The following is a 26,853-nucleotide window of genomic DNA, read 5'->3' as shown; positions in this document are numbered from 1 at the left end:
TCGTTCTGCCCCTGAACAAGGCAGTTAACCCACTGTTCCTAGGCCGTCATTGAAAATAAGAATTTGTTCTTAACCGACTTGCCTAGTTAAATAAAGTTTAAATGAGAAAAAATGGCATTATTTATTTTTTAATAAAACAGTTTTATGACAGGTATGAGTGCGCCCTGTAAAAACGACTCACATGTAGCCTACACATCCGTTTCACGTGTAGCTTCTAGTCAAAGCTCAAAAGTGTAGCAAGTGAAAAAATATATATAATAAAAGAACCATGCATAATGCACATCCACTAATAATGACTAACTTCTTACAACAGGCATTATAGAAACCCAACACAGATCTCATAAACAATCTCTCAAGCACAAGCCTACGTGCTAGTGAGTAGCCAGCTAATCTTTATATTTACTCCATATATCATCCAGCCCTAACAGACACTCCATATTCGGACAACTACAACTAATAAAATGGCTTATTGTCTGGTAGTGTTTTTGCTGCAGACCCTGAGGCGGAAGGGGAACCTACTTTGACAGAGTAGGCCAGGGAGATGGTGACGGCCAGGGGAAGACCCTCGGGGACGGCCACCACCAGCACGGTGACGCCGATGATGAAGAACTTGACGAAGAACTGGATGTAGATGGGTGTGCAGTCCTTGTGCCAGGGCAGGCCCTGCACCCAGAAGGTGTCCACCACGAACAGCACAACCAGGATGATGACCGTGATGGCAGACATCACCAGGCCTAGAGAGAACACAGTAGTGAGACTCATCACTCTTCATCCACAATATAAATCAACAGGAGTGTAATCATTACACCCATTCGGTTGCCAAAACGTTTACTGTCAACAGAAAATGTTCTGCAAACTAAACTAAAGTTTCTATTAGACAAATTAAGGTACGTCCCTCCCGGTTTTGTCTCTCGCGAAACGGCGAGAGAGAGCGACAGCGAGAGAGAGCGACAGCGAGAGAGAGAAAAGAGAAGTTCACTGACCGGCTTTGCCAATTTGTACTGCCAATTTGGTTAGCTTCCCCTGGAGAACGGACTTCTCCTTCTTCTCCTTCAAGTTGGATTTCCTCTTCTCGTCGATGTCGACTTCGTCGCTGTTGAGCGGCTGCATCTCCATGGCGGCTCCGTCCGCGGCTTTAGCTGAGGGGGAGAGAAGAGAGGGGACGTTGACTTAAAGGTTGGACTGACTCAGAATGGAGGTACTCCTACTGCAGTTTCAATTACCAGCCCTCAAGGGTGAGAACGCTTCTGGTTTTCATGTTTTAGTTCTAATCAACTGGACTGTTTTGCCAACCAATTAGCTGATGAATGAACTACCAGTTAAGGAAGGAAAACCAGCACTAGTAGCCTTGCCTTTCTGCCTACCTGGCTCATGTTCAGCAGGCAACAAGCGCAAACTAAGATTTTGAAACAGGATTTACAGGTACAACTTACAATCAAATGGCCCATTGTAATTTTTCTATTTCAAAACATTCCTTGTTTCATGCCTACTGACCATAACCTGATTACTGTTCATTCTTGCACATTCATTTAAAAAAGCAAGTCACTGCATAACTGTTAAAGCAAACAAACTTTGGACATAGAAGTTGAGGGGGGCGGGGTTGAGATAAGCAAGTTGGAAAATCAATGACAAGTAGTTCCATCTCTCCAGTCCTTTAGTGTGATTCAATAAGGAGTCATTTTCAAAGAGAATTGACAGGGTGCCATATTTTTTGCAAACCTTTTCTTTTGGCTTCGATTCACAGAGGAGTGCTTTTGGAAGGGAACTTGGGGTAAAAGTCATTGCAATTTTGAATCCGGTCCAAAATGTAATTTGGTAGGAATCTAATTACCATATTCCCACTCAGAGAGCAGCAGCCCTGGGATCTGTGGAATCCGCTGGGACAGTGGCCAGACTGACACCATTTCAATTCCTCTAAAGCCCCCTTCCCTCCCAGGTTTGAAAACGCCAACAGACACCTTGACTCATCTGACCAAGTAACATAGAAGACGCTGAGCCCCTGGTCTGACGGTGGGCAGGCGGGCTAGCCAGGCCAGCAGGGCTGATCTCTAACCCAACTCTCCAAATGATAAAATCATTATCTCTGGCCCTGCCAGGGCTAGCACTGCAGGGGAGGATCAATGTGTCGGCTTCACCAGTCTCTCTACCAGCCCTGGACTGACTGACCAGTCATTATATACTGTCCGTCTCTCTCCCAGCCCTGGACTGACTGACCAGTCATTATATACTGTCCGTCTCTCTCCCAGCCCTGGACTGACTGACCAGTCATTATATACTGTCCGTCTCTCTCCCAGCCCTGGACTGACTGACCAGTCATTATATACTGTCCGTCTCTCTCCCAGCCCTGGACTGACTGAACAGTCATTATATACTGTCTGTCTCTCTCCCAGCCCTGGACTGACTGAACAGTCATTATATACTGTCTGCCTCTCTCCCAGCCCTGGACTGACTGAACAGTCATTATATACTGTCTGTCTCTCTCCCAACCCTGGACTGACTGAACAGTCATTATATACTGTCTGTCTCTCTCCCAGCCCTGGACTGACTGAACAGTCATTATATACTGTCTGTCTCTCTCCCAGCCCTGGACTGACTGAACAGTCATTACATATCACCAGTCGATTCTATCCCCAGGCTCCTCCCTTGCTGATGCCAGGAGCCACACAGCCAGCATCTGCAGAATGGGTGCCACGATATTCCCAGGTGGTGTGTTCTGCATTTACACAGCCTGTAATCCCAGACTGAAGGATTATTCTGCTCACTCCTGGCAAAGACAGAATCTGTGCACAAAGGAGCAGCGCCAGGACCTCAATGAACAGGCTCTGCTAGCTAACAGCACAGCTGCCGCTCTGTAGACACTGGCTGACTCAATGGACTTTAGAGAGCTGGGTCTCACGGTCGTACAATAGCATGACGCTGAACAGCTGACAAGGTCTATGAGTACTATAGAATGAAGGGTTCAGATTGGACAGCTACGTCCTCAATCAATAAGAGAGAGAAAGAGGGAGCGAGAAGGCCAAAAAGAAGATGCTCTTCCCCAGGATTGTTACAGGGCTGTAATCTCCTCGCTAAATCGCCATAGCTGAATTCAACAGCACCTGCAGCTAAATTCTTGGAGGAGGCAAGGCAGAGAGGGCGAGAGAGAGAAGGTAACATGCTGGCCCAGACTAGACAATGAATGGACCAGTAACGGGCGCGCACACTCTGACCCACAAGGCCACAGAGTAGCATGGGGAAACAACCTGACCCGACACAGATTAAGCTACTCCTACTGACACCAGGCTAAACGACAGGTGAAGGTTGAACTAAAATCCAATACTGTTAAATGGGCTGAGGAGAAGGCAATAATGTAGAGCAAACCAGATCAAGGTACTGTAGCAGCGTGCAACCAAGTCAAAAGGAAATGAAAACGCACTCCGGCCTGTTACACTCACCTTTCTTGCGGTTTTCGGCTGCTCCATCTTGTTCTGTGGATGGAAAGTAAAATCCAGAGGAAGAGAGTCAGTCACTTATTGGGGAGCAAATTTCCAATTATGTAAATCTCCCATTTTGATTTGATACCGTGAGAGACGCCAATAATTTTTATGAGAAGCCAAACAGATGAATGCTGGGATTGCATTATGACACGCACATTCTAAATCAGCTCCTCCAGCCAATAGGCCATTCTTACACCCTCGCCTCATACCACACACAATAGAACTACAGCCAGCCACTTTTATCATACACAAACACACCGAAAGCCTTAAACTACATAAATTGATCCACATCCTACTAAAGTATATTAACTTGTTTCAAAACCCTGAAACGTATGCACACATGTACACTATACATACAAAAGTATGTGGAAACCCCTTCAAATAAATGGATTTGGATATTTCAGCCACACCCATTGCTGACAGGTGTATAAAATCGAGCACACAGTCATTCAATCTCCATAGACAAACATTGGCAGTAGAATGGCCTTACTGAAGATCTCATTGACTTTCAACGTGGCAGCGTCATAGGATGCCACCTTTCCAACAAGTCAGTTCAAATTTCTGCCCTGCTAGAGCTACCCCGGTCAACTGTAAGTGCTGTTATTGTGAAGTGGAAACGTCTAGGAGCAACAGCGGCTCAGCCGCGAAGTGGTAGGCCACACAAGTTCACAGAATGGGACCGCTGAAGCGAGTAAAAATCTGTCCTCGGTTGCAACACTCACTACCAAGTTCCAAACTGCCTCAAAGCAACGTCAACACAATAACTGGTTTCCATGGCCGAGCAGCCGCACACAAGCCTAAGATCACCATGCGTAATGCCAAGCGTCGGCTGGAGAGGTGTAAAGCTCTCGCTGCCATTGGATTCCGGAGCAATGGAAACACATTCTCTGGAGTGACGAGTCACACTTCATCATCTGGTAGTCCGACAAATGAATCTGGGTTTGGTGGATTCTAGAAGAACACTACCTGCTCCAATGCGTTGTACCAACTGTAAAGTTTGGTGGAAGAGGAATAATGGTCTGGGGCTGTTTTTCATAGTTCGGGCTGGGCCCCTTAGTTCCTGTGAAGGAAAATCTTAACGCTACAGCATACAATGACATTCGAGACGATTCTGTTTCCAACTTTGTAGCAACAGTTTGGGGAAGGCACTTTGCTGTTTCAGCAGGACAATGCCCCCATGCACAAAGCGAGGTCCATACAGAAATGGTTTGTCAGAACCCTGACCTCAAACCCCATTAAACATCTTTTGGATGAATTAGAACGCCGACTGCGTGCCAGGCCCCGCAGCAATGTTCCACCATCTAGTGGAATGCCTTCCCAGAAGAGTGGAGCCTGTTATGACAGCAAAGGGGGGGACCAACTCCATATTAATGATTTTGGAATGAGATGTTCGACCAGCAGGTGCCCACATACTTTTGGTCATGTAGTGTATACACACACACACGGCCTTGATTGAATAGAACTACAATTGCTGAACAAAGAATGGCAGAAGGCACTTGGTTATATGTAGAACACACACTAACAGCATATATCCCATCGTGAGCTGAAAACACTCAATACAAGGCTGTCGACTGCACAGGCATAGCAGCATTGAACACGGCAACAAGTGCTAAAGTAAAGCCTTGCCAACTATTCCCATTGAAGCAGCAGCTCTCCCAAAATAAGTCCCACCACAGCTGAGACCTGACCTGTGCTCAGCTTAGCTCTAGTTCAAACCTCTCTCCTCTGTCAGCTCAGTGCCGTCTGCTCTGCTGTGTGAGTAAGTGATTAGTGGTGCTGCCGTGTTGCTGCAGTGTACAGCCCAGACAGAAGCCACTGATTCTCTACCTGTCTGACTCTGCTTCCTCACACTTCTCTGCACATCAACTGCATCTATAGAAATTCAACAAAAGACTGTTGAGGAAAACTTCATTCTTTGTGTGACGGGCAAAGGCATAATAAAATGATAAAAAAGCATGGGTAGAGAAAACTGAATCATGAATCGATTCCGCCGCGCTCTGAAATGTCAACGTACTTTTCTTCTCTTTCTTCTCCTTCTTCTTAGCCTCCTTCTCCTCCTCGTCATCGTCATCTTCCTCCGAGGCGCCCAGTAAAGCGAAGATTATTCCAGTTTGAGAGTTCTCACCCACGGCTGTGACCAGCATTTTGCCGGAGCCCTCCATGACGTGAGTGCCTGCAGAGGGAAAACAGATAAGGGGGGGGGGGGGGGGGTGAGGTAGACTGCCAGGGCTTTTCCTTTCTATTACTTAGCTAAAGCCATGTAGACTAGGACTATGCTAACATTTTCCATTACAGTACAATTCTATGGGGATAGGGGAATGTGGGCATTTGCAGTCCTAGATGCTGATTCCTGTGGTAAAGTGAGTAAACCTGGGGGATACTGATAAGCATGATGTTTGTGCCTGCCTGCAGATAGAGAGAGAGGAGAGGTAGGGCCAAAAAGTCAGGCGCCTAGCTAATGCTACAGTGTAAATGCTAGGTGTTCCCCTGACTATTACTTAGCTAATGCTACAGTGTAAATGCCAGGTGTTTCCCAGACTATTACTTAGCTAATGCTACAGGCACCAACATTCCCCCTTACATGGACAGTGCAGTGTGCCCTGCCTAGCTCTGTTGCTCCCGGCTTCATGTATCTGCTTTAAATTGGTACTGATAGTAAGGAATATTTTTGGATATTTCCAGTCCTGGGTCTGGATTCGGGAGCCTGTGGTCATTGAGTAAATCTGAGCGGAAAAACTGTAGGCCTATTTTGACAGCTAAATATGAGAGCATACAAATGTAATAATATCACATTTTGGAATGACATTTCAAAAGCAGAGTCAAGCCTCAAATACTCGTCTTGGATGATAGCACACAAACACATTCGCACACTCCTAGCCTTTAATCAAAAGCCAATTGTGAGCCTCAGTGAATTAATGGAAACATGAGTCCCACAACACAACAGTAGCTTTCTCCAGAGTTTAATGCCCACAACTGAGACAGAGAGACAAGTGCATTAAGAGCTCCCCATGCCGGTGTTAATTAATTAATTGGGCAGGGGCTGGTCTGAACTGGGTGGGATGATGATACAGACTAAAGGCAGACAGGCTCTCTTGGAGGTGAGACCAAAGGGGGCTGGGAGAGGCAAACAAGCACTTTTAAAATCTCCTCCTTGGGGATCTGACCATAAAAAGCCCATTTATTACAGGATCAACGTGCCTTCATAAAATGGGATTAGGGACAAGACGAGCAATACCCTCGGACGGCAAAATAAAACAGGGTTTAGATATATATATATTTCACAGCGCTCAAGTAGTCCTGGACCTACACCATCAGGTCCACAATCAGGGGTCCTATTGGAGTTCAGAAATATGCATTTTCAAAACACAGACCATCAACAAGATATGAGTTTTAAACCATTTCACCTGCGTTTTATATTGAAAGTCAGTTTTGTTTTGCTTCAATAGTCACAGAAAATACATTAGTGTAACACACTCAGAAAAATCGCTTCATTTTCATCAGATGATAACAGAAGTGCAACGCTATTTGGCTAGCACCCACATAAGTAAATAAGTTTAATTTAAAAAAAATGTAAAAGTTGCAAAAACAATACATGTCCATCATATTTCTAATATTTACCAGCTACATTTCCTAATGTATTTCTTGAAGTTACTATAGCATTTTACCTGAGAAACGTAGGCTAGACCAAGAAAAGTAGCTACACATCAGTCAGAGCACTCTCTGCTGATTGAATTCACCAATGTCATTCTCATCAGAGTGTAGAAGTGCAACTGAAGCACACCAGTCCGATGCAGAGCAGAGATTACAATAAGCAGAATTTGAGATCTGCCTTTACAAAACACAGCAAGATATTTCTTATGAGTTCTCTTTATTTTTGTGGAAAACGCCGAACTCCCTGACAATACTTCTGGACTCTAGCTCAGAATATTGCTTGATACTGCCTGGATACCCCATTCCATGACAAAGTCAGATCATATATCAAGGGCCTGGCATTCTATTCCAGTTGCAAAATTGGTTTATTCCACTATTAGGGGTGGGGTACCTGGCCTTCTATTCCAGTTGCAAAAATGTTTTATTCCACTATTAGGGGTGGGGTACCTGGCATGATATTTAAGTTGTAAAATGTTTTATTCCACTATTAGGTGTGGGGTCAATTCTAGGCTGGGCAACTGATCTACAACCACATGAGCTTCATAGTATAAGAAAACAAGGCAGAAGAACAAGAATAGAACAGCTACCTGACAACAGCATGGGGTCTCTATCCAGCGTTTTCTTGACGTGGTCCGACTCCCCCGTGAGGGAGCTCTCATCGATTTTGAGATCATTTCCTTGAATAAGAATACCATCCGAGGGCAGGAGATCACCTGGGAGACACAAACAGAATAAATATTCCTTTATGAATTCACAAGACGTGTGGCTGAAAACAGAATACATTACACACTCTGGTCAATTCATCCTTGCCAATAACAGGTAACTGGGTCCTAAATGTCTTCCTATCTCCTATGTAGTGGACTACTTATTATTTTTTCTCCCCAATTTCGATCTTGTCTCATCGCTGCAACTCCCCAACAGGCTCGGGAGGCAAAGATCGAGTCGTACATGACCCGCCAAACCACGCTTCTTAACACATGCCCACTTAACCCAGAAGCCAGCCGCACCAATGTGTCGGAGGAAACGTCGTTCAACAGACGACCGAAAGTCAGCCTGCAGGCGCCCTGCCCGCCACAAGGAGTCGCTAGAGTGCAATGGGCCAAAGCAAGCACCCCCAGCCAAACCCTCCCCCAACACGGACGACGGTGGGCCAATTGTGCACCGCCCTATGGGACTCCCAGTCACGGCCGGTTGTGACACAGCCTGGGATCGAACCCGGGTCTGTAGTGACACCCCGGGTGGCCATAGTTGACTACTTTTGACCAGGGCCCATGGGGCTTGGGTCAAAAGTAGTGCACTTATATAGGGAGCCATTTGGGACGCAGAAGAGGTGCCTCTTACCGTATTTTATTTGTGCAACGTCACCGACCACAATCTCAGCCACGGGGATTTGGATGACTTGGCCGCCGCGGACAACAGCAAACTTCTGCTCTTGTTCGATGCGGCTCTGCAAGCCGCGGAATTGCTTCTCTTTGCTCCAGTCGTTGAACGCTGTCACCAGCACCACGCAGACGACCGACAGCAGGATGGCGGCGCCTTCGATCCAGCCCGCCTCTGCCTCACCATCATCCTCCACCCCTCCAGCTGCGCTCCCACAGTCTGCATAAGGATCAAAGCACACAGTTACAGGGATACACTGCCAGGTGTCTAACAGACAAAATCTGAACACATATCATTAAATGTTGGTAATTAAATAGTAAACGGGTGACAACCAGACCCAGACGGAATTGCCGTACGCAGAATTTATTTTAAATAAACTATCCCTTTGCAGTGAATTTAAGTCAAAATACAAATAAAATGTACACAGTGCAGTACAATGGGCACCTGCAGTGCCTTCAGAAAGTATTCACACCCCTTGACTTGATCCACATTTGGTTGTGTTGCAGCCTGAATTTTAAATTGAGATTGTGTCACTGGCCTAAACACAATACTCCATAACATCGAAGTGGAAATATGTTTTTAGAAATTAATTCTAAATGAAAAGCTATAATGTCTTGAGTCAATAATTCAACCCCTTGTTATGGCAAGCCTAAATAAGTTCAGGAGTAAAGATTTGCTTAATAAGTCACATAAAAAGTTGCATGGACTCACTGTGTGCAATAGTGTTCAATATGATATTTGAATTACTACCTCATCTCTGTACCCCACACATACAGATAATTGTACGGTCCCTCAGTCAAGCAGTGAATTTCAAACACAGATTCAACCACAAAGACCAGGGAGGTTTTCCAATGCCTCGCAAAGAAGGGTACCTATTGGTAGATGGGTACAAATAAAATAAAAAGCAGACATGGAATATCCCTTTGAGCATGGTGAAGTTATTAATTACACTTTGGAGGGTGTATCAATACACCCAGTCACTACAAAGATACAGGCGTCCCTCCTGACTCAGTTTCCGGAGAGGAAGGAAATCACTCAGGATTTTCACCATGAGGCCAATGGTGACTTCATTTTAATTTATTTTATTTAACTAGGCAAGTCAGTTAAGAACAAATTCTTATTTACAATGATGGCCTACCCCGGCCAAACCCGGGCCAATTGTGCACCGCCCTATGGGAAAACTGAGGATTGGTCAAAATTGTAGTTACTCCACAATACTAACCTAAATGACAGAGTGAAAAGAAGGAAGCCTATACAGAATAAAATAGTACAAAACATGCATCCTGTTTGCAATAAGGCACTATAGTAAAACTGCAAAAAATGTGGCAAAGAAATTAACTATGTCCTGAATACAAATCAGTATGTTTGGGACATTTTGTTCAGATCGTTGACAAAAAAAAAGACAATTAAATCAATTTTAATCCCACCTTGTAACAAAATGTGGAAAAAGTCAAGGGTGTGAATACTTTCTGAAGTCACTGTAGGTGGTTTACAAACTATCAGGGCGATCCAAAGTGCTCCGATTTAAAAAGAAAACATCTGAGCCAGCACAGGCTGGTCAGACAACCACAAAGTTAACTCCACTACTGCCTAGGCATCAAGTAGAAGACGTAAATAGAGGTGTTGCTTACGTTCTCTTTCGGCATCTGGAGGTCTATAGAAAGAAAGGCCTAATGAAACTATGGCTGCCACTTCCAGGATAATCAGTGTTACATCTTGCAATGCTTCCCAAACTAATTGAAGAAATGTTTTGGGCTTTTTCGGAGGTATTAAGTTCTGCCCGAACACTTCTTTTCTTTTTTCGATGTCTGCGGGCTGCCCACTTAAACCTGGGGGAAAGAGAGAGATAGAATTAGATTAAATTAAGCCAGTACATTTGTGTTTTTACATTTTCTTAGTTTACCATTGAGATGTATATTTGACAATCATTACCATACCCACAGACAACAAGTCTGGAGGAAAATAATGGCAATATCCAATGCCTCATTAACCTCAACAACCATGCATGTAGAAATTTGCTGAATGAATTAAATGAAAATGGCCAGGATCAGAAAGATGGAAGATTCAATGAATACCAACTAGAGGTCGACCGATTAATCGGAATGGCCAATAATTTGGGCCGATTTCAAGTTTTCATAACAATCGGTAATCGGCATTTTTGGACACCGATCATGGCCGATTACATTGCACTCCATGAGGAGACTGCGTGGCAGGCTGATTACCTGTTATGCGAGTGCAGCAAGGAGTCAAAGTAAGGTGCTAGCTAGCATTAAACGTATCTCATAAATAACAATCAATCTTAACATAATCACTAATTAACTACACATGGTTGATGATATTACTAGTTTATCTAGCTTGTCCTGCGTTGCATATAATCAATGCGGTGCAATTTATCATTGAATCATAGCCTACTTCGCCAAACGGGTGATTTAACAAGAGCATTTGCGAAAAAAGCACTGCCGTTGCACCAATGTGTACCTAACCATAAACATCAACACCTTTCTTAAAATCAAAACACAAGTATATATTTTTAAACCTGCATATTTAGTTAATATTGCCTGCTGACATGAATTTCTTTTAACTAGGGAAATTGTGCCACTTCTCTTGCGTTCTGTGCAACAGAGTCAGGGTATATGCAGCAGTTTAGGCCGCCTGGCTTGTTGCAAACTAATTTGCCAGAATTTTACGTAATTATGACATAACATTGAAGGTTGTGCAATGTAACAGGAATATTTAGACTTATGGATGCCACCCGTTAGATAAAATACAGAACGGTTCCGTAATTGCACTGAAAGAATAAACGTTTTGTTTTTTAAATGATAGTTTCCGGATTTGACCATATTAATGACCTAAGGCTCGTATTTCTGTGTGTTATGTTATAATTAAGTCTATGATTTGATAGAGCAGTCTGACTGAGCGGTGGTAGGCAGCAGCAGGCTCGTAAGCCTTTCATTCAAACAGCACTTTCGTGCGTTTTGCCAGCAGTTCTTCGCTGTGCTTCAAGCATTGAGCTGTTTATGACTTCAAGCCTATCAACTCCCGAGATTAGGCTGGTGTAACCGATGTGAAATGGCTAGCTAGTTAGCGGGGTGCGCGCTAAGTGTTTCAATCGGTGACGTCAGAGACCTTGAAGTAGTTGTTCCCCTTGCTCTGCAAGGTCCGCGGCTTTTGTGGAGCGATGTGTAACGATGCTTCGAGGGTGGTTGTTGTCGATGTGTTCCTGGTTCGAGCCCAGGTAGGGGCGAGGAGAGGGACGGAAGCTATACTGTTACACTGGCAATAGTTAAAGTGCCTATAAGAACATCCAATAGTCAAAAGGTATATGAAATACAAATGGTAGAGAGAGAAATAGTCGTATAATAACTACAACCTAAAACTTCTTACCTGGGAATATTGAAGACTCATGTTAAAAAGGAACCACCAGCTTTCATATGTTCTCATGTTCTGAGCAAGGAACTTAAACTTTAGCTTTTTTACATGGCACATATTTCACTTTTACTTTCTTCTCCAACACTTTGTTTTTGCAGTATTTAAACCAAATTGAACATATTTTTTTGAGGCTAAATCGATTTTATTGATGTATTATATTAAGTTAAAGTGTTAATTCAGTATTGTTGTAATTGTCATTATTACAAATTAATTAATTTAAAATATTTTTTATTTTTAAAGCCCGATTAATTGGTATCGGCTTTTTTTGGTCCTCCAATAAATCGGTATCGGCGTTGAAAAATCATAAAATCGGTCGACCTCTAATACCAACCAGCCGTATTCTGTGGCAGGGCTCCTGAAAACAAGCACCCACAGGGCATCAGCATTTCTGACAGGTCGTGCAGTGCCAAATAAACAATGCCACCCGGCGACAATACACGTTCTACTTCTGCAAAATGACAAGTCAACCGGAGCCACGGTCTCAGATTTTTCAAGGGTAGAATTCCAGGATACAAAAATAAAAATTTGAGGAGTCATAATATTAAGATAAATCACAAGTGACTTTCCTGTGTCAATGATTGAATTCAGATTGATAACTGGAGATGCAGTGATAATTTTTACATTCAGACAGTCACAGCAAGGCCCGATCATTGTCTCACATTCAACGTGACAAGGCCCGACTGCTCTGCAGACCCATTCATTTGTGTGCAGAGAGCATTCCGCTTGCCGTACAGCTCACTCAAACGACTGCTCTCCACAGTCAGATTCAAAACACTTCTATACATTTGATGTGGCTTTTTGACCTCTACTTAAGCATACTGAACTGTGGAGGCAGATGGAGAGAAAGACAGAGAGAAGAGAGACTAATCAAAAGTGTTCTGGGAGATGTATTGGAGGTTTGAAGCAGGCTCTAAGAGCGCAACAGAGAGACTAGAGATAGCTAGAGACAGACAGACATGGACTAATGAAGAGTGGGAGACTAGACTGGGAGGCTGTAGGGAGTCAGTTGGGAGGATGAGGCTCCCAGTCTAATGAATGGAGATCGAACAGCAGCAGAAGGGTCAGCAAGTGCTCAGAGTCTGCAGGCAAGCACTGAGCAATGACATCACGTGTAGCAGTGGGTAATTAGTCAGCATTGCAGAGCAGCAGTGTGGAGGAGAGAGGAGGATAGAATGGAGGAGAAGGTGCATGCACACCTGCTGAGATACGATTCTCTGCCAGAAGGAGCTGTCAGAATCAACTTTTGAACGTGCTACTGCAACATCCAGTGTAATGTTGAGTACAGGAGACGGGGCAATTTGGCCACGTCAAGACCACTCTATTCACAGTATTACATCAAACCCCTAGTGGAGAGCATGCTGGAATTCACCCCACAGAACAACAAGTAGTGAGCAATAGAGTAGAATATTGCGCTGCTGCTCAAAGCCTACTTACAGCAATTAGCCTATAATGTAAACCCCATGATATTAGTCATTTGACTGATTGTTTGCAGATCAAAAAAAATGACGTTTTATAGCTGCTGTCTATGTGTGCGTCAAACTGTATCTCGTAATAAATTCCTATTTCTGTGTGTGTTTACACGTTAAAGTGGGTCGAGGGGCAGCAATGCAGTTCCCCCCCCCCCCCGTGTGGATGAGGTGCCGCCGCTGCTGATGACTCACCGTTTACAGCTTGATCATTCCACCCCCCCATCCCCACATTAGTGAAATAAACATTAATGACAAGAGAATGATTTAGGCAAGAGGACGTATGACAAAACAAAAAGGTTAAAATCATGTTAGCGTTGGAATCATTTAGCTATTTGAAAGTCCATCACCAGTCACCCGCGCGGCTATTCATTAACTCTTTAATAATCGACTTGTCCCCGCTTAACCCCTCCAAGTACTGTCCTATTCTGCCGACACTGTGGTTTAAAATTAGCCCTCTGGACTTCACTCGTGGTGCAGGTGGTAAAATGATTTGGGCAAAACAGCTGAGGCTACATGATCTCCGCAGACAGAGAGAGGAGACATCTACATTTTACATTTTAGTCATTTAGCAGACGCTCTTATCCAGAGCGACTTACAGTAGAGTGCATACATTTTAACATACTGAGACAAGGATATCCCTACCGGCCAAACCCTCCCTAACCCGGACGACGCTATGCCAATTGTGCGTCGCCCCACGGACCTCCCGGTTGCGGCCGGCTGCGACAGAGCCTGGGCGCGAACCCAGAGACTCTGGTGGCGCAGCTAGCACTGCGATGCAGTGCCCTAGACCACTGCGCCACCCGGGAGGCGGGTAGCTTCCTAGAATAGCTATCTAGAATAGCTTCCCCTAGCAGGCGTCCATCTTTATAACAAACGTGCTATTTCTAGTTCAGTAAAAGTCCTCCAGCAGCCCCAACAGCACACATTTTAGTTGTAGACTGGCACAAACATACCTCATTCAACTCATTTAGCGCTTGACAATTATTTGACAAGTTGAATCAGGTGTGCTTGTCCAGGGCTACAATAAAAATGATTTCTGTTTGGAGTCTGGAGGAATGGAGTCGTATTAGACCAGGGTTCTCCAACCCTGTTCCTGGAGAGCTACCCTCCTATAGGTTCACTCCAACCCCAGTTGTAACTAACTAACCTTATCAACCAGCTAATTATTAGAATCAAGTGCACCATGCACTAGATTAAGGGTTGGAGTGAAAACCTACAGGACCGTAGCACTACACAGCTTATTCAAATAATCAAAGCTGGATGATGAGTTGGTTATTTGAAATTAGCTGTGTAGTGCTATGGCAAAAACCAAAACATGTACCCGGGGGGCCCAGGACCGAGTTTGGGAAGCCCCGCTATAGACAGTAGCAAGAAAAGTTTTCATTTGACAATCTTGCCCTAACAATTAGGAAACATACTTTTGTGTTCCATCAGCATTCTGCGAAAAGTCTACCAGAGATTCTGTGTTAGCCTTGGTTTCAAAAGAGAACGATACTAGCAAGACTGACACAGCTTAAAAAGTACAGGTAGGTTCAAAAACAAAACACCATGAAATCACCAATAACCAGAGACAAACCCAGAAGTGATCAATCAACTACCCTGCTGAAGGGACTTTAAAGCCAGAGATAACAGGTAAATCAATCTGCAGGCAGATGGGTATTGCAGCACTCCCACGAGATTTATCACCAGATAAATGTAGTAGCACCCAAAATATGTCTACTGAACAATAGTGAAAGAATGAGCGGGCAATCTGAGAAGATTCAGGGATTGCATTAGCTTTCAGAAATCAAAACGCAGACCATCAATCTGCGTTTTAAACCGTTTCACCTGCGTTTTAGATTGAAAGTGGCCGTGTTTTTTTGCTTTGATAGTGATTAGGGGTGAGCTACTATAGTTGCATTCAGCAGAAAATGGCTACAATTTGATCAGATGACAACTGAAGTGCAATGCTATTTTGGCTAGCAGCCGCACAAGTATATTAGCTTTTTTGCAAAAAATTATGCATGGCCATCATATTTCAAATGTTTATAAAAGAAAGTAGCCAGTTAATATTACATTTTACCGGAGAAAAGAACACCAAAAAAAGTAGCTACACATCAGTCTGAGCGCTGTCTGCTGATAGAATGGCCGTTCCTGAGTGCAGGAAATTGATTGGTCTGACGATGAGCCAAGATTTCTCATCCGAGTGGAGAAGCGCAACGAAAGCACAAAATGAGTATGAAGATGAAATGACAGAAATGACAATTAGAAGCATTTCAGAGCTGCGTTTCACAAAACACAAGATATTTCTTACATTTTTTATCTTTTGTTTCCTGTGTGAAAAACAACTCTGCATTAACGCGTTCCCTAAGATTGGCAATAATATTATTGCTCAGGAGCAGAGCTTTTTAAAATTCAGCTTATACAGAAGAATATGGTTAAGGGACAGAAGAACAGTCTGTTCAGTGCCGAAATAATAGGGAGAAACATCCTTGGGAATTATGTTACTGGCTCTAGTAAAAGGAGAAAGATTGTGGTTACAGTGTAGAAAATAGCCTTGTGGAGGTCTGGTGAGTACATATAGTATTCTGGCCTAAATATAGTGTGACATTCAAGGGTTATAGGAAGGCCTGCTCCCTTTAAAATAAAATGTCAATGCTGTCCCTAGTAATACTGTAACCAGCAAAGAAAGCATATTTTCCAAATAAAAAGTTGGAAGTGGACAAAAGATTAGTTTAAGTACTGGGATTTAGAATGGAGAAATGGCCTAATAACTAATTAGCAATCCTTTTTCGATTGTCAAGCTGGCAGTAATCTTAAATGACGGCTTCATTTCCTGGGCCAATAGTGAATGAGCTGATTGAAATACATGTGTCAAAAACTCTGGGGCACCCAGCCAAGTAGTGGAGGAAACAATGTGGAGCTATTCTAGCTTATCAGGGGCAGGGTGTCATGTCAGAATGTGCCCAATTCAATTGTCTCCCAATATTCACGTTCTGATTGTTCTGACTGTGTTCTGATCGATCGTGACATGTACATTTCTCTGAGCCTAAAAATTGTCACAGTTCAATAATTGCATGCGCGTCTGCTTAGGTGGATGCCTGTGCTTGTGCGGATGTCTCTCCACACCCTCAATTAGCTAGCTAGCATAATTCGTGGTCAAGCTGATCGAGATGGTTTGTTGTCAGAGGTGTGCAGTTATAGCTTGTTTGCATAGCTAAATAAACCCATAGCTAGCTAATTAAGGCCGAGGGGGTGGGAGAGACAGCCGCACGAGCTCAGCCATCCACATAAGCAGACGTGCATGCAATTATTGAACTGTGACAATTTTCAGGATGTGAGTAATTTTACAAAATGACATCACAATCAAGCAGAACAGTCAGAAATCAGAAAGTGAAAAGGAGATTTGGGAACATTTTTACATGACACAGGGAAGGGCACTACTACAACAATAGTTTCTGAACATGCACAAGGCCCAACTCAAATGGACAGATAACCCTACCTGATCTGACCCTCGCTTATCCTTAATAAAACACCAACTGTCATGACTACTTACACTAAATTGTCTCTAGCTGGCATAAAGTACCAGTACGTACTGGTTTGGTTACTACATGATTCCATGTGTTATTTCATAGTGCTGATGTCTTTATTATTCTACAATGTAGAAAATAGTAAACATAAAGAAAAACCCTTCAATGAGTAGGTGTGTCCAAACTTTTGACTGGTACTGTAGATCAAGACAAAATAAATCGACCAACCACAATATCATACAAGGCATGGCCCTGTACAGATCCCCTGCTTTGTCATTACAAGTTCTACAAATCTTACAATTCACCAAAAATGCCCAAATACAAAGTGCTCAACAAATCCTTGCAATTGACACATGTACATTAAAACCCCAGTTGGAGCCTTACTCTGGCACTTTGACACTGAGCTGGCAGAACAGAATCCAGCTATGACTAGGCCTATATACTTCTGGCTGTTAATGGTCTTGTTTCAATACTCACTGAATAAAGGGCAGGAGAGGACATGTACCATAACGGACTGATCTAGGACATGTGGGATCATTCAAGCCTCAAGTATGAGTAGCCTTTCTGTTTGGCATTTCAACCGGTTGACACAGATGCTCAGTTTAGACGATGATCATTGTAAATTTGCTACTGGCACTGACGCTGTATATAGATCACATTCTCTTGTTTTTTTCTTATTTTCTTATTTCTCACATTTCTTTTTTAGTTGAACTATTTTGATATTGAATAGTGCACTGCTGGGAAGGTGCAATATTTTAACTTGAATAAAACAATGAGTTTTTAATAGTGAGCGAGTGGGGCTTTTCCTTTTTAAAGAATGTCAGCTATGAATATGATAAAAAAAAAAAAAAAAAATGATGAAATGGGGCAACCATTGTCCAAATCATTTAAATATTGTATATACTATAATGGTATGTTAACTCTAATACAAACCTATCTGATGTTCAAACCTACAATCCCCTGTGCCACATCTGAAGTTCAAACCAACAAATGAATGTGGCACAGGGGTTTGTAGAACCTACAAACAGATGTGGTACAGGCCATTCACTACGAGTACTGAAACAGTGCAGGGCACTGACTGTGGTGGATATGCAGTGCCATTTTAATCTTGGATCAAACAGAAAATCCCCTCCCCCAAGAGTTCACTCCAGGTCATGCCGGCGATTAGGCACAACAACTTCTATGTGGAGACTGGAGAGAGAGCAGTAAACCAATGTATGCAGGAGAGGCTCTACACAGGCAAGTCCCTGATGTAAAGTGACTCTGCACTTTTTCCACACACTTGGCATGGCCAGATCTGCTGAGTGAACAGAGGGGATCAGCGCCTACACACACAGGCAGGATATAAAGCAGACAACATGGAATGTCCCTGAGGAACGGAACAGTGATGCTGCTTACCCACTTTTAAAAATAGGATAAATATTGCATTGGTGGTAGGGACTAATATACACACACACTTTAAAAGCAGTGGCATTTTTCTAGATTAGCTGCTACAGGGAGCGAGACATTGCTGGGGAGAGCCCTGAGAGACCTGAGCCCCGGCTACAGCAGGAAGGAACTCTCGGACAGACTCTGGTAATGTGTTTTCAACCCTCGTCTCCAGGGCATGGCGAAAGGGGGATAAAAGCATGCCATGCTGCTGGAGAGAGGCAGAGCAGAACGGAACAGGCCAGCAGACCAGTTCCGGAGATGAGCTCATGTCTTGCCCACACGACAACGTTAAACCAGTTACTAGCCGCGCACATCATCCTGTCCTGTCCCCACATGTGGAACATTGACCTGCAGAGCCTGGTACTGTGCCCAGGCAGACAGCTGGTCTGTCTGAAGCCTTCCTCCACGCACCAGAGGTGAAAAAAGAGAGAGAAAGAGATACACAAACCCAGGAATAGCTCAAGGCCTGGACCGGGTCAGTGCCACCCTCCCCCCGACCACCTGTCTACTAGGACACCAGCTTTCCAAGGAAGTGATGTCAAGGTGCTGTGGATGACACGGCCCAATGACATGCTTGCCAAGCAATGCATTTTTGCCATGAAACACTTTCATAACCACACGTGTCACTAGCATTCACAACTAGCATTCAAGAACAACAGATCTAATCCAAATGAAGAGTGATGAAGGTGAATTGGTTGAGAAATAGAATGAGGCGGTATCTACCGTCTACAGGTGACGTTTTCAATCGGGTGCAGAGTCCTTGAACGTCCCCATAACTTTCCCCGATTTTGCCTATTGCCTCTACCCCCCGCAGTTCCATGAGCGACCGCAGGTCCTTTAGCGAGCAGCCAAAGTCCCCATGTTGGTTGGCCGTGGAGTTCTTCACGCCGCTGTAGGAGTTGTTTGCCATAATGTCCCTCTGCGTGCGCTCCGTCGGCTACAGTGAAAAATGGCGTCCCAAAGGGAGAGCTAAAATCCTCAGCGAGCGAGCCCAGCAGTAGTTCCCATAAACAGCTACAAGTCCTTCAGACGATGATGGTGGTGAAATGAGGAGACTCCAGGTAGAAGGACTTGGACAGATCAAAAGCCATTTCCCTCAGACCGTGGCCCTATTCTTTCATGTTGACCGAGGTTCACACACAGACTCAGAGAGAAGACAGCATTCGAGGATCTGAAAGGAGAGAAAACGTACATTTGGTCATTCAGAATTCAAATGGCATGTTTAATTTCAATAATATACCAGCACTTATGAAAAAGTCACAAGTCACACTGATGATATAATCCAAACTATCAGGTAAAGACGCTTGTAGTCGTTCACAGCACCACTGAAAATAGACTGTAGGAACCACAGGTCACTGGCAAAGACTCAACTTGATATGCTATCCTTTTGAAGAGAAAATATTATACTTATTTGAGGCACACCGCCGTGGGAAGCAGTCAGCCATTTAAACTCATGGACAGACAGGGCTGACATGTTATTATTCAACATGAGTATTTTCCTTGAGCCCTATGACAAATGTGCATAAAGGCGGCAGAATTCAGATAAGACATCGTTTTAGCACTATCCACTAAGTTTGATCCATATCGCCCACCGTAGTTAAAGTGCTAATAAATCAGAACAAACCCCCTTTCAATTTTTTTCCAAATGACCAGCAACTTGAAGCAACAATTTGGATTATGTCTACTCTGCTAATATCCATAAAAAAACGGACAAAAAAATACTGACTTTGCACTATTGAGCAATGTACATGTAGTGGAAACTTAGCAAAACGAGTAATTTGTCGTAAGTGCATGAGGGCCGCCATCTTTATGCACCTCCGCTATTCAGTAATTACCTTACTGTTAGGGATCAATTTGGCTGCCGACTAACTGACCCTCATTAACCGGTTAACAAACGGTTCAATTTTTCACAAATAGTAAAATGTGACAGAAAATACTATCAGAGATCTGTATATAATGACGAGATGCTTATTTCAGAGCCCTAACAAAAAGGCAGTCGTCCCAAGGCTGGAAGGCAGGCGACAGAAATGCATTGGGCTTGTTTTGATAAGATTCTGGCGAGAGCTGAACCTCTCACTTAGCCTCTTCCTCTCTGATACTATGCATGCATACAAGGACCGGACATTTTTCATTAAGAGCTTAATGGAAACATGTAACAATAGCAAGCCTATTGTGTTACAGTCAAAATGCTATAGCCTTTATTTGAACATGCAACTCCTGTAATGAAGCAGCTAAGTCATTTTAAAACATTTGCCAAAATGCAATTAGCTGGAAAGCAGCGTTCTAAACAGCACGCCTAATGCAAGAGGTTCCATATGTGACAGAAATCAACATCTCAGAAACTTATAAAGAAGGGGACAATATATAACAACGACAAGGATGAGTTGCTTTTACAATTTTGCCTTCGGCTTGCGGACAATGAAAGAAAGTCGATATGAAAACCAATAGAACAGGAGAGAAATGCTGGTTAATGGCATCAGGAAGTCTTTATAAACTAATTGCCTCCACGTTTCTATGGATGGATTTTCACAAGGCTACTTTGAAGCAAGGTAAGACATGCCTCATTATTTGAAGTAAAATGTTAAAAACTTTCAGATAATTACTGCCTCAAGTTCACATTGCAAAGTGGTGGGTGACGCACTGATAGCCTGCCTACCGTTGACGATAGCCTATGCACTCAAATGGCAAATGGGAGACGTACTTTAATTACGAGTTGAAATTGAGAAATAAAAAGTTATTTTTAAATCGTGGCCATCAAAGTTTAAACACGCGATTGCATGTAGAATATGTATTTGTTGCGCTTTGTTGACTGGGCTTACAAAAGCACGTTTCACTCCAGTGAGGAGCTACTCTGGCGCTCTCTGACAGGTTGTAAGATATTCCGCTCATCAAACTATGCTGTACACGTTTGATAAATAAGATGCATGACGACTAACAAAAATACACACGTGCTAATTTAATTCCACACAGTTATGCAAATTAACCTATAGACCGATAAGCATGACCGAACAAATGTATTTTCAGGGGCTAGATTAACAGTTAACATCCCTACTTCCTGCATATTTCTCTCTATACTATAAACTAGAGGTCGACCGATTAAATCGGAATGGCCGATTAATTAGGGCCGATTTCAAGTTTTCATAACAATCGGAAATCGGTATTTTTGGACGCCGATTTGGGCGATTTAAAAAATTTAAATTAAAAAAACATTATTTATTTTTGTACACCTTTATTTAACTAGGCAAGTCAGTTAAGAACACATTCTTATTTTCAGTGACGGCCTAGGAACGGTGGGTTAACTGCCTTGTTCAGGGGCAGAATGACAGATTTTTACCTTGTCAGCTCGGGGATTCAATCTTGCAACCTTACGGTTAACTAGTCCAACGCTCTAACCACCTACCTTACATCGCACTCCACGAGGAGCCTGCCTGTTACACAAATGCAGTAAGAAGCCAAGGTAAGTTGCTAGCTAGCATTAAACTTATCTTATAAAAAACAATCAATCAATCATAATCACTAGATAAACTAGTAATATCGTCAACCATATGTAGTTATCTAGCGTGTCCTGCGTTGCATATAATCGATGCGGTGCGCATTCGCGAAAAAGGACTGTCCTTGCTCCAACGTGTACCTAACCATAAACATCAATGCCTTTCTTAAAATCAATACACATGTATATATTTTTAAACCTGCATATTTAGTTAATATTGCCTGCTAACATGAATTTCTTTTAACTAGGGTAATTGTGCCACTTCTCTTGCAACAGAGTCAGGGTATATGCAGCAGTTTGGGCCGCCTGGCTCGTTGCGAACTGTGTGAAGACTATTTGTTCCTAACAAAGACAGCCAACTTTGCCAAACGGGGGATGATTTAACAAAAGCGCATTTGCGAAAAAAGCACAAATCGTTGCACAACTACCTAACCATAAACATCAATGCCTTTCTTAAAATCAATAAACAGAAGTATATTTTTTTTTAAACCTGCATATTTAGCTAAAAGAAATCCAGGTTAGCAGGCAAAATTAACCAGGTGAAATTGTCACTTCTCTTGCGTTCATTGCACGCAGACTCAGGGTATATGCAGCAGTTTGGGCCGCCTGGCTCGTTGCGAACTGTGTGAAGACTATTTGTTCCTAACAAAGACAGCCAACTTTGCCAAACGGGGGATGATTTAACAAAAGCGCATTTGCGAAAAAAGCACAAATCGTTGCACAACTACCTAACCATAAACATCAATGCCTTTCTTAAAATCAATAAACAGAAGTATATATTTTTTTAAACCTGCATATTTAGCTAAAAGAAATCCAGGTTAGCAGGCAAAATTAACCAGGTGAAATTGTCACTTCTCTTGCGTTCATTGCACGCAGACTCAGGGTATATGCAGCAGTTTGGGCCGCCTGGCTCGTTGCAAACTAATTTGCCAGAATTGTACGTAATTATGACATAACATTGAAGGTTGTGCAATGTAACATGAATATTTAGACTTATGGATGCCACCTGTTAGATAAAATATGGAACGGTTCCGTATCTCACTGAAAGAATAAACGTTTTGTTTTCGAAATTATAGTTTCCGGATTCGACCATAATAATGACCAAAGGCTCGTATTTCTGTGTGTTATGTTATAGTTACGTCTATGATTTGATATTTGATAGAGCAGTCTGACTGAGCGATGGTAGGCAGCAGCAGGCTCGTAAGCCTTTCATTCAAACAGCACTTTCGTGCGTTTTGCCAGCAGCTCTTCGCAATGCTTCAAGCATTGAGCTGTTTATGACTTCAAGCCTATCAACTCCCGAGATTAGGCTGGTGTAACCGATGTGAAATGGCTAGCTAGTTAGCGGGGTGCGCGCTAATAGCGTTTCAAATCGGTGACGTCACTCGCTCTGAGACTTGGAGTAGTTGTTCCCCACGGCTCTTGTGGAGCGATGGGTAACGATGCTTCGAGGGTGGCTGTTGTCGATGTGTTCCTGGTTCGAGCCCAGGTAGGGGCGGAAGCTATACTGTTACACTGGCAATACTTAAAGTGCCTATAAGAACATCCAATAATCAAAGGTATATGAAATACAAATGGTATAGAGCGAAATAGTCCTATAATAACTACAACCTAAAACTTCTTACTTGGGAATATTGAAGACTCATGTTAAAAGGAACCACCAGCTTTCATATGTTCTCATGTTCTGAGCAAGGACCTTAAACGTTAGCTTTTTTACATGGCACATATTGCACTTTTACTTTCTTCTCCAACACTTTGTTTTTGCATTATTTAAACCAAATTGAACATATTTCATTATTTGAGGGTAAATTTATTTTATTGATGTATTATATTAAGTTAAAATAAGTGTTCATTCAGTATTGTTGTAATTGTCATTACAAGTTTTTTTTTTTTTTTTTTAAATCAACAAAAAAAATACAAATTTAAAAAAAAAAAAATCGTCCGATGAATCGGTATCGGCTTTTTTTGGTCCTCCAATAATCGGTATCGGCGTTGAAAAATCATAATCGGTCGACCTCTACTATAAACCCCACGAGAAGCACAGGCAAACAGATGTAGGTAGTCACTACAGTAAAACCAGAGCCAGACAAAATGTATTGTAGTTAATGTATGATCATTTATGTACCAACGCACATGTAGAGTTCTATAGTCCATTCAACTGGTATACAAGTCAAAATAAGAGCATTTCACTTAGCCTAACTGGAATTACTGCAAGAATTATAACTCATGAAACGCCCAGCTTCCTCCCACATAGTGTTTGGTGCTTAATGTGAAGTAGCTATATAGGCGAACACCCTTCCTACCTCCAGAGGAATCTCCATATCCAGAGTCCATCATCAAAATGTCCCTGCTACACTTATTTCAGTTGTGCAATTAAAAAACATTTGACATTCAGTGTCCCCACTTTGGCTAGTGGCGATTCATTGGGAGATGGGGCTGGCGTGTCCCCACAACGGCTAGTGGCGATTCATTGGGAGATGGGGCTGGCGCTCACTGAATGATCATCTCAGAAAAAGCTCCTTTTTAATCTAATTAGACAATCTCTGGCATCATCTGGGAGATCCAGTCTCTGCTCTGCTGACCAAAGTGAAGAATAAAGTACAGCAGTCGTCAGCCTGTTTTAAGGACGATTCCATTTTGACTTTTCTTAGAATCACCACAAGGAAAGGTGCCATGATCGAAGCGGGGAGAGGGATGCAGCAGAATTAGGAAGTCAAAAAACGTCAGGAAAGATGACATGTAAAAGGCAGCTTGTATGGAAAGACCATTCAAATGTGCAATGATGAAAACGACCCAACCTATATTGTCTCAAGGTTAAAATAGGACAGTGAATCCCCTAGGGCAGTGGTTCTCAAACGTCTACTCTGCAAAATAAAATAACTTTTCAAAAATGTGTTATAGCCATAAACTAGCACACCTGATTCACCTAGTCAAGGACTTGATTAGTTGTCAAGTTGGAATCAGGTGTGCTCGCTCTGGAATAGATCAAATAAATGGAACGGCTGGGGGTCCCAAAGGAGAGATTTTAGAATCCCTGCTCTAGAGGAATTTACCACTGTAGGGCAGGCGGGGGACGCATTTCCTACTCCCTCTCTCAAAGAGGTCACCAGCTGGGCAGTCGGTTTTATTCACGGTCTACATTAGTGTCTGGGTGTAACAATGAACTGAATGAGAGAAAAAGTAGTGAGCACGCTTCCCTTTTTCAAGTCAGATCGGGAACATAATACTCATAACTGCATCAGGCCAAAATCCCTGCGTATTCTAAGATGCCCAGAAAATAGTGCTTTAATGAGGGCGCGAATGTGGTACATTCACACAAGTGAAAAATGTAATTTCAGTAACTGGACAAATGAGAGCAACCCAACAAACCCACTACTTTCAGACTTGTTTTTGAGAAACTATTTGGTCACGTGTCAATTCTATTTGGATCCATCTGCCATGGAAAAGGGACAGGATTTATTATTCTTTACACAACATAATTGCAGGGCTGGTTGCAATTCTGAGGTGACATAAAATCTCATTTGAGAGGGAAATATCCCTTTTGCTGGCCACAAGTTTGGGGTGAGGTTGAAACGTACACAGAGGTTTCCACCAAAATATTTCACGTGGTAGTGTTTTTTATAGTTGTGAGATGTGCGAAAACACAAAGTGAAACTTTTTACCATTGCCTAAGTAGAATTTGTGCTCAAATTTTAGTGTGGCCCATTTAGACAAGGAGTGTTGCAGTTCCTTATTGAAACTCTGGCAACTTGCATTCTGCCTGACAGGAACGGCATCTTTCCACAACTTAGACAAATTCAAGTGAATTTCGACTGTGGCCCAGATGACTTACCATGTTAACTTGCCTATTGCGGTGTGTGACTCGCTCAATGTGTCCCCCCCCCCTAAATGGTCCTCTAAAAATGGTTGGCATATTTGAGTTGCCCTCAGCACCCAGCGAACACACATGTTCAACCCCAAAGTAATGGAGGCGGCCAGGCTCCATTTCCCTTGTCCTCACATCTCATGCTCTGAGCCTGTCCCCCTGCGAGCGGCTGCACCGCCAAGATGAAGGAAGTGCCAACATTTGCTGAGCGGTGACAGTTTCAGGTTGCGGAACAGATCACATGTCACAACAGTGGAAAATCATTGTGATTGGATCACCGAGCTAACAGCTGGCATGGTATGGTTGAACAACGATAGGAGCCAGGTTAACCCTTTGTGCACAACACCAGCAAAACCCTTACTAAGTATGAGAAGACCAAAGAAATCTATTGGGGTTTCACTTAGAACCGTATACGAAGATGTTTGTCATAAAAAAGCCCAGCAGTTATTCCTTTCCAGGGAGCAGAAAATTAGATGTAACAGATCTCTATGGCTAAACGGTGCAAATGTTATCTGTTGATGGACTTCCAAGCAATTCTCCCCAAACTAAGGAAACCCTCTTGGTCATGGTTGGCACTTTGAACCCCTCTACATGCCAACTTACTCGTTGTGAGTCAAGGACAGCCATTCCAGGGATCCCTCTGCTATGGTCTTGCTGGTGCAGATGGGGGTATTTTTAGCATCCTACAGGCTACCCCTCCCTGTCCCCATTCCCCACTCTGGCCCCTGCTGAAGTGGGTCAGGGCGTGTAAATGTGGAGGGTACAAAGCAGAGGCAGGCACCCAGCCTTACTCATGTCATGCAGCATGGCTCAGTGCTATCAGCGGGCCACTTCACACCAGAGACTGGGCACTTCTCTACTCTGTGTTCTACATGACCAGCCTGCCAATTCACGACACCATGCAGAGGTGTCCCCGCCCGGCGTCAACTCTACAACACACTTCCTCTTCCCAGTGCTCTTCTGCTCATTTAATCGAGATTTGTGATGGTCTCTTGGGGGACATTTAAAAATCGTCCTTTGCGTCGCCACTTTCCCTTCTGTACAAGCAAATGGAATAAATTGAGCCTCTTCAGGGTTTTTAAAGGGGATAGAGGTAGATTTATAGAGGCTATGGTTGTATTTAACTTGTATGTCCTTCATTTTCAAGAGCAAG

General features: G+C 43.2%; 1 protein-coding gene across 5 annotated transcripts in view; it reads right to left on the bottom strand.

Annotated features, from left to right (window-relative positions):
* LOC120032125 (plasma membrane calcium-transporting ATPase 1-like) overlaps window positions 1-26,853 on the bottom strand; it is a 55,974-nt gene that overhangs the window by 21,010 nt on the left and 8,111 nt on the right. For 3 of the 5 annotated variants that reach the window (XM_038978068.1, XM_038978071.1, XM_038978067.1), the window contains exons 2-9: window positions 19,069-19,516; window positions 10,139-10,336; window positions 8,469-8,726; window positions 7,715-7,840; window positions 5,491-5,649; window positions 3,435-3,467; window positions 984-1,139; window positions 520-734 (exon numbers count right to left, since the gene is read on the bottom strand). In XM_038978068.1, the coding sequence (XP_038833996.1) occupies window positions 520-734; window positions 984-1,139; window positions 3,435-3,467; window positions 5,491-5,649; window positions 7,715-7,840; window positions 8,469-8,726; window positions 10,139-10,336; window positions 19,069-19,255 (1,332 nt within the window). In that variant the 5' untranslated portion in view covers window positions 19,256-19,516. Of the gene's footprint in view, window positions 1-519; window positions 735-983; window positions 1,140-3,434; window positions 3,468-5,303; window positions 5,343-5,490; window positions 5,650-7,714; window positions 7,841-8,468; window positions 8,727-10,138; window positions 10,337-19,068; window positions 19,517-26,853 lie in introns of those variants that run through there. The other 2 variants (XM_038978069.1, XM_038978070.1) reach the window with 2 other exon arrangements.

The sequence above is a fragment of the Salvelinus namaycush genome, chromosome 38 (genome assembly GCF_016432855.1).
Source record: "Salvelinus namaycush isolate Seneca chromosome 38, SaNama_1.0, whole genome shotgun sequence".
NCBI lineage: Eukaryota > Metazoa > Chordata > Actinopteri > Salmoniformes > Salmonidae > Salvelinus > Salvelinus namaycush.
The sequence above is the reverse complement of the archived record's forward strand: the minus strand, read 5'-3'. Positions and strand labels throughout refer to the sequence as shown.